Source organism: Molothrus ater, chromosome 24 (genome assembly GCF_012460135.2).
Source record: "Molothrus ater isolate BHLD 08-10-18 breed brown headed cowbird chromosome 24, BPBGC_Mater_1.1, whole genome shotgun sequence".
Taxonomy (NCBI): Eukaryota; Metazoa; Chordata; class Aves; order Passeriformes; family Icteridae; genus Molothrus; species Molothrus ater.
In genome coordinates this window covers 6,839,262-6,847,705 of record NC_050501.2, presented here as the reverse complement: position 1 = coordinate 6,847,705, position 8,444 = coordinate 6,839,262, and the positions used below count along the sequence as shown (strand labels likewise).

General features: G+C 54.3%; 1 protein-coding gene across 1 annotated transcript; it reads left to right on the top strand.

Annotated features, from left to right (window-relative positions):
* Nucleotides 1–496: 496 nt before the first annotated feature.
* Nucleotides 497–7,523, top strand: KDF1 (keratinocyte differentiation factor 1). The gene is made up of 4 exons (XM_036397023.1): nucleotides 497–688; nucleotides 2,654–3,776; nucleotides 4,603–4,677; nucleotides 5,276–7,523. Exons 2-4 carry the CDS (start codon nucleotides 2,672–2,674, stop codon nucleotides 5,356–5,358), a joined length of 1,263 nt encoding a protein of 420 aa, XP_036252916.1. The 5' UTR covers nucleotides 497–688; nucleotides 2,654–2,671; the 3' UTR covers nucleotides 5,359–7,523.
* The last annotated feature ends 921 nt before the right edge of the window (nucleotides 7,524–8,444 follow it).

Here is an 8,444-nt window from a genome sequence, read left to right as displayed (position 1 = left end):
GCTCCCTATGGTGCCCAGGTGGGTCTCCCCTTTTCCTTCCCTTTCGTTTGGGAGGGAAAAGGGTCAAACGTTGTTTGCCTGCCCCGTGGTGGAGCCCTGGCTGTCAGCTGGAACGGGGTGGGTGTTTTGGGCCAGGGGCACCGGGGAGGGTTTGGCACGAGGCAGTTCCTCGGGCAGGTTGTTGATATCCCAGAGAGCTGCCAGAGGGATGCTGAGTCCCCAGGGATGCACAGGGACGATGCTGCATCCACATTTACCCTGGGTCAGCATCTCCATCCCTCCTGCTGCCAGCACAGCAGTGCAGAGCCGGAGCTTAACAGGTGACTTCCAGCTCCTGGCAAGGCTCCTTAGGACATTTCCCAGCTGTGGATGCTTCCACAGAGTTCAGAGAAGCTGCATCAGTGTGTGAATCCTGTCTCCTGAATTTAGCAACACTGGCAGCATGGTTATTGTCAGATGGATGTGACATTGTTCAGGAGATTCACAACTTAACTGAGCTTTTTTAAAACTTTCCAGGGAAATCCCTCCCTCTGAACAATGAAGATCTTAGACCCTGGCTAACTCTGAGTGCTGCAAACCCCCTGTGGACCCTTCCTGGCTCCTCTGGAGCAGATGCTGAGGCTCTCTAGAGGGACCTGCAGTCACTCCCAGTGCCTGTGTGAGAGCAGAGGAAGCTCCCAGCCATCGTGTGAGTAACACTTGGATGTGGATTGTGGTCTGAGCATTTATTTGTGGCTGGGGGTTTTGGTCCAGCCCGTTCCTGTGCTGGGGGAGCTGCTGGAGCTGTGTCCTGTCTGTGCTCCTCAGGAACTTTTCCAGTGGTCCAGAGGTCCCAGAGGTGTGGGCTGTGATGGGAATGGGTGAGCCCACAGCTGTCTCTGACACCTGTGCCTGCAGGTCTCCTCCTCAGAGCTGAGATAATGCTCCTGTCTCTGTCCCAGATGCTCTGAAATCTCAGAATATTGTCTGTTGTTACATAAAGGAGTGTTGCTGTGCAATGCAGATGTTGGGTCTCTCAGTGAGGCCTTGGAATGAGAAGAAACATCCCAGTGAGCAGTTCCCAGTTCAGCTCAGATGTTTTCATTTCACTTCATGTTTTTTTCAGTCTGTTTTTAAATTCTGAACTGCATTACAGAAATGAGGAAGTTGAGGGGAATAACTCCTGACTTGTTCTGAAGTGAAAGCAATCAAAACTCTGCAGTGATGCTGAGGTGAGGGAGCTCTGCCTGCTCGGCACTGAAATTGGAGCATCTGGGGCTTTTTATTTTGCATATTGCCCAGGAATGTGCAAAGGGAGCTCCTGGGATGAATTTTCACAGGGTAACAGAGCCAAAATATTCCTGGAAAGCAGTGGTGTGCTGTAACTGCCTGGCTTTTAGTCTGGGCCTGTTTCTTTGTGGGGAAAATGTGACTCTGGGTTTAAAAACCAGGGAGAAAGAGGCAGTGCTCTAACAAGGTCTGACAGATTTATTTATTCATGCTTGAGGTGCCCTATAGAAAGTCTACAGTAAAACAACAAGGACAGCCCTACAACACTTACACTATGGCTGGGCTCTCACTGCTTATTAATTACCCTAATTAGTGTTTGAAAGGATCTCTTGGAGGTGCAAGCAGCATTAGCCAAGAAGCCTGGAAACCATGGAGAATTCCAGGACCCACCACAGCCTGGGATAAAGGCACAGCAGAAGTGGAGAGTGACAGCCCTGACCTGACTTTCCTCACATCGCCCCGTGCTGAGCTTTAATAATAAAAAGATTAAAACCAGGGAGAATGAACGTGCCAGAGTGTGAAGGTTGGCTCTGTGCAGAGAGAATGTGACAGGCTCACTGTAAAAACAGTTCCTCCTGCCTGCAGACCTGCAGGAGCTGTGCTGGCACAGCTGAGCACAGTCTGCTCTGGAGCTTCTGTTTCTGTAGGGTTTGTAAAGGTTTTGTTCCCATGAGGGGTGATTTGAGACCTTTAATAGAGACCAACTTGTTGACAAGGTCTTTTCCTTAATCCAGATGAAGACGTTGGGTTTTCATAGGGAAGTCTTTGACATCGCCCGACCTTAGCATGACTGGCAAAAATCATTAGTGTTGGTAATGCTGTCATTGCTAAATCCTCTAAATTGAAATAGCAGCAAATAACGTGGAGTTGGAATTGGCAGCTTGCATAATGATGGATTGCTTGTCATCTCCTCCTGGGCACGATGTGTTTTGAAATGGATAAGTGCTGTCAGGGCCCAGCCTAATCCTGAGGAATGCAAGACAAAGGGAAGTTGTTTAAAAAAAGATACTTTCCCTTTGGAGCCTGTCAGTGGCTCCACCTCCAGCTGTGCTGCTCCTTCATTGCTCTGGAGCCGACTCCTCTTCCAGCTGCGTGGAGGAAACTCTTCTGAAGGTTACAGGGATTTTGATGTCTGAAAATAGCCCTTTTAAAGCATCTCTCTTCTGAGGAGAGCATTGACCCAAAGGAAGCAGCAAGGCTTAGGTGGTGGGAGAGCCCTGGAACGCGGGCCCTGAGTGAGAGCAGCGTGAGTCCTGACACAAAATATTCCTGTAAATCGTTGGCTTTGGGAACCTCTGGCGGTCAGATCCCTCTGTGCTGACGGACAGCTCGCTGAGGTTGGCTGGTGGTGCTGGGTTGCTCTGATTTCCCCCGTGTCCTGCAGGTGCCCGAGTGCCGAGCCATGCTGGGCCGGAGGAGCCGCCTGCCCCCCGAGCTGAGCAGCGCCCGGCAGAGGGAGCAGCCCTGCCCGGAGGCCGTGCCCCTGCGGGCCCGGGCAGCCAGGGACTCCAGGGACAGCAGGGACACGGATGTCAGCCTGGAGGTGCTCAGTGGCTCCGAGATCAAAGCGAGCCGTGGCCGAGCGCAGCAGATGCGGGACAGGAAAGGGCGCAAGGCCGAGCTCAAGGACCCCAACGGCCGGGAGGCGGAGACCATCACCTTCATCTCTGGGACAGCAGAGGCTCCCCAAAACCAGGGCTTCTGCTGCTCCTCCCTGTCTCAGGCCTGGAACACGTACAAGGCTGTTTTCTGTTGCATAGTGACGTGTGGGGGCTGCTTCCAGGACTGCAGTGTCTGCGTTCCCTACCCAGGGCCCGCTGAGACCTCCACAGATGATGGGAAGAATGGAGACTACAATGGGCGGCTGCCAAACAGCCCTACCAACACCTCTCCTGCTGAGAAGAACGGGAACCAGATCAAGAAGTCCATCATGGGCAGCAGTTTCAGTTACCCAGACGTGAAGCTGAAGGGCATCCCTGTCTATCCAAACAGGAACACCAACCACCACGTGGAATCTGATTCCTGCTGCAAGGAGCTGCTGGAGAAGCCCTTCAGGAACAGCATAGAAAAGCCAGCGCTCCCCAGCAGCCACCGGAGCTCAGAGGAATATTATTCCTTCCACGAGTCCGATGTGGACATCAGCGAGCTGAACGGCTCCATGTCCAGCAGGCAGATCGACGTCCTGATCTTCAAGAAGCTCACGGAGCTCTTCAGCGTCCACCAGATTGACGAGCTGGCCAAGTGCACCTCGGACACCGTCTTCCTGGAGAAGACCAACAAGATCTCGGACCTCATCAACAGCATCACTCAGGACTACAACCTGGACGAGCAGGACGCCGAGTGCCGGCTGGTGCGGGGCATCATCCGCATCAGCACCCGCAAGAGCCGCGTGCGGCCCCACATCTGCAGCCCGGCCAGCCAGGGCCACCAGGACCCGTCCGGCCGCGGCACCGCGCCCGACAGCGGCAACGAGACCATGCTGGAGTCCATGGTCATCAGCCAGGACGGTACGGGGGGTGCCGGGGGTCCCTGGGTGCTGCAGGGGGGCTGTGCCAGCAAAGCCACCGAGCTGTGGCGCAGGAGCGGGGCTGGAGGCTGCTCTGTACCCAGTGGGCACCTTGTGCTGGGGTGTGTGAGTGCAGAGCTCTGCTTCTCACCCTCCTCCCTGTGCTGTGGCTTTCTTGAGCCTGTCTTTCCCCTGCCCATGAGGTTTGTGCTGAGCAATAGCTGGGTTGGTGCTGCTGCTGCTGCTTCTGCCTGTGCTCATCTGAGGGAGGCAGAAAAACAGTGAGTCAAACTGAACTAGTAGGACCAGACGAGCTGCTCATGCCCGAGGATGTCCAGTTACTCAGCTGGCTCTCTCCCATGTGCTGCCTGGCTCATGCCACCCTTAGACTCTGTGACAGTGTGTCCTCAGAGCCCAGACCTCCTCCACACAGTGAATATTCCTGCCAAGAGGAGGGAAGGGCTGTTCCACAGCACCAGAGCTTCTGCTTCTTCCTCCTTCTGGGAGCAGCCTCAAGTGTCTGAGCTCCAGAGCAGGCTATAACAGTTTGTTGTAGAAAAACCTTGAAAAGCTGAGTATGGGAGCAAGGAGATATCCAGAATTCCCAGAGGAAACAGTGTGGGTGTTGTGCTTCCCAGATTAGCAGAGAGGCTGCTCCTGGGATTTAAGGACACAGCTCAGACTGTCCGGACGATGGCAGAAGCAATGGGAAGAATCAGACTGTGCCTGTGCTGTTCCGTGAGGGTGCTCCCTGACAGGATCCTTAGTGCTGAGTCATCCTTTCCGTCCTCCTTCCCTGTCTCAGGCCCTCTTGGTTTGCATTGCAGAGCTGGCCGTGCAGATCTCGGAGGAGACCCCGGCGGATGTGCTGGCCAGGAACATGAGGCGGCACAGCAGCGCAGGTAACACACACCCTGGCTGGGCCTGGCTGCAGAGGAGAGCCCTGAGCCCACCCTGGCCACGTCCTCACCCTCCACACAGCCTGAGCTGACCCTGCTCCTCAGGCTCCCCTCGGTTCTCCTGGGCTTTGGGGGCGATGGAGCTCGGACCCTCCCTGGGTTGGTGGATCTTTCTGAAAAGGGGGAAATCCAAGTGTGGCACATTCCCTGTCCTTGCACAGGACCCGTCCTGAGAGATTTCAGTCTCTCTGTACCCTGACAAAGTTTGGGGCTGTATTTGGGGTGTGACTGCCAGAGGTCACAGCTGGGTGAGACTGGGAACAAAAGGAACTGTGCAAAAGGGAAGCAGGCAAGGCTGCCCCGAGCTCTATCCTCCCAGAGAGCAGCCCAGGGCTACAAGACAAGTTTCCTCCTGCACAGCAGCTCTGTCCTGGGAGATGGCTGCAATGCAGGCAGGGCTGTTCCCTGCCATGGCTTTGTGTGGCTTTCTCCTCCCTCATGGTACACAAAGCCTTTTGTGGCAGCTGCTTCCCCAGTGCCAGGCTGCTGTGCTTCCCCTGGGCTAATGGCACTGTCTGTTCTCTTCTCTCTCCTCCCCAAGGCTCTCCAACCAGCAGAGATTCCTCTTTCCAGGACACAGAGACTGACTCGTCCGGGGCCCCTCTGCTCCAGGTGTACTGTTAAAGGACCCGAGCAGCAGGGAGGCATTCCAGGCCTTTGCTGCAGTCACAATCCTCCTCCTCCTTCCATGTGGAGTGTGTTGTGCCAAGTTTAATTTTTTTTCCCCCAGTCTTCCCTGATCCTTATTGAAGCCAGATTCTCCTGCTGTCTGAACTTCACTGGATATTTTGGTTTTTATGGACAATCAAGGAAGCAAACTGCGGAGCTAATGAACTTGGAGGTGGAATGTGTGCCCAGGGAGGAGAAGATGGACAAGGAAGTAGCAGAGAACTTGTGCCTCTGTGATTCCTGTAAATCACATTTAGCTCCAGCAGCCTCAGTGGCTCAGCCCTTTCCCTGCTTTGAGGACCTGTTGTACAGTTCTGCTTCCTGCATTGCCTGAGTGAACTTGGATAGGGAATAACTGTGGTGTCTCTGTGCTGGTGCTGATGTTGAGGTGCAGGCTGAGATCCTGCTCTGCAGGGACCCAAATCTCTATTTAAAGTGCCTGTACTGGTCCCACCAACCCAAAGTCTTCCACCCATGGTGTTTCCAGATCTGCCTTTCCCTGCTGAGCCTTGGTGTCACCTGCTGCTGCCTGAGGAGAAGGTTCCGCTTTATGGGGTTCATTCAATCTGTGGCCTCTTGGCTCATCCCCTGATTCAGGGCCAGTGCTGGGGGCTGGGGTGGCTGCTGGGCTGCCCCTGCACGAGCAGACCATGGGGATCAGCTCTGCTGCACTCCAGGAGCACACACTGCCTGCCTGCCAGCAGCTCTCCCCACTCCTCTGTGCGTGCTTCCTCTGGGAGAGCCTGGAGCAGGATTGTGGCAGGTGAGGGGAACACTCCATTCACTCCTGACTTCTTGTGGTTCAGAACTGGGCTCTTTGACTGTTCTGCTAAAAATCCCTTCCAATCCCCTGGTTTGCCTGGAAAGGAAAGGCTCCTGAGAGTATCAGCAGAGGGTTTGTGAGGCACTGCTGGCCCCTGCCTTTTCCTGTGGGCACTCAGCACCTTGTCCTTCCCTTTGCAGGCAGGAGATGGGCACTGCTGTCCCCAGGGCTCAGTGCCAGCTGACCTGCAGGGCTGCAGCAGGAGGAAGCTGCATCTGTGGTGTTGCCACTTGGTTGTTTATCACAAAGTAAACATGTCAAGCCATGGGACTTGTTTGGAGCTTTGGGTGCCCTTGGACATTAGCAGAAAATGCTTCATTTAATTCACCAGCCATAGGATAAACACATCCACTGGATTTTGGGGAGAGGGAAGCCCAAATAGGCCCTGGGCTTCGGTGTGGACCATGGTTTTGTGCCTTAGATGGACTGGAATGTGCTTCAGTTGGACTGAAATGTGCCTTAATTGAACTGAAATGTGCCTTAGTTGAAATGTGCCTTTATTTTATAGCTTGTGATTGCTCTTCAGAGGTTTGGGCAGGGAGGAAGGATTTAATTCCTCTCACAAGCTCTCAGGCTTCTCTAAAAGGCCAAAACCCTTTGAAATGGACGGTTCCAGTCCCTGTTAGAGCCTGTTTCTGTAAACCACTGGCTGTTTTCAGAGTGTGCTTCCAGGAATCAGGGGCATTACTGAGACCACACCTGGAGGCACTGACAGAGATATTTCAAAGACGAAGGGAAGGGACTGAGCCTTGGATTTGGCTTCCCCTCCCTGCTTTGTGTTTAAAGCTGTTGGTTGATGAGAAATCGAGTTTATACAAGGGAAAGACTTGAAGCAAGGCCAGGCTGGGACTCCCAGGGGAGCTGTGTGAGGTCACCTCCCTCCAAATGCTGCCTGTCCTGAGGGACCTGCTTGGCTTCTGCTTCTCCTGGGTTTGTACATTGTTATTTGGACAAGTTTCCTCAGAGCTGTGTGCTGAGGTTCACGTGGGTCACACTGACACAGCTCTGTGGGCTGTGCTGGAGACAAGGGGTGAGCTGGGCTTGCAGAGAGCTGCAGTCACTGCTACAGAGCAGATACACATTTTAGTGGCTAGGCTGGGTGTGAAGAGTGAGCATGTGGGGGTTAAACTAGCCAAAAAACCCCAAGCCCCCCAAAAAACTCACCGAGAGGAAGACTGTCAACCCGATGGTCCCTGAAGCTGGTTCACCTGTGGTGTCTTATGGGAGATTCTTTTGCACTCATTGGCCTTAAATGTTCTGGTTTGGTCTTTTTTATAAAGTAAAAGTTGTGCTCTTTGCTGTGCTGTGGCTTTTACATTCCTGTTCTCATCAGCTTGGGGATCCTGGGCTGGGGGTTGCCCAGGGGGTGGCTGATTCCTGCAGTCCCAGGTGCACAAAGACATTTTCATCCATTTGGTGGCGCCGGGGGGATCCTGACTGCCAGGCTGGTGTCTGGATGCAAATGAAGGAGCCTCTGGGGAAGTGTTTGTTGTCCTGCAGGGAAACCTGGGCCTTCCAGGGTGTGATGCTGGAACTGAGCTCTGGAAAAGCTGAGCCTGGGGGGAGAATTCCCAGGTTGTCCCTGTGATGTCACCAGCTCATGGCAGCAGATGTGGGGTTTGCTCCACAGGATCAGCTCAGGGATGGAGGGTGGCCCAGCCTCTGACCCTGGGACTTGGAGGACCAGTTCTGCACTTCCCAATTTCAGTGCAAACCCCAGGATAACCTGCAGGGCTCTGTTCCTGGCCGCTGACCTTCTCTCACCCTCTGGGCAGGGGCTGGGCAGGAGCCCTGGGGGTTTCCTGCTGGTGCACAGGACCAGGATGTGTTTCCTGGGAGGATTTCAGAGCCAGGAACAGGTAAATGCTGCCTTCTCTCGGCTGGGCAGGGTCTCTGGGGATGTTTTTGTGTCTGGACCCCTCGGACCAGCTGGGTGGGGTCTATCAGCCCAGTTTGTTCAGCAGCTTCCCAGTTTGCTGCCTGGGCCTGGGTGTCCTGGCTCACATCCACACATGAGATGAGTCCATGGGGTTTTTGTCTGCAGGAAGTCGTTTGCTGTGGATGGAGCTGTCCTGGCTCTTGCTGGAGTGGTTTTTGCTCTGAGCATGTGTTGAGTGTTCTGCTGAGTGAGCTGACTGCATTGCCCAAGTGGAGACCTCACAAACACGAGAGCCTTTACCTGGCCACACAACTGTGGAGGTGTTCTCTCACTCAGGTG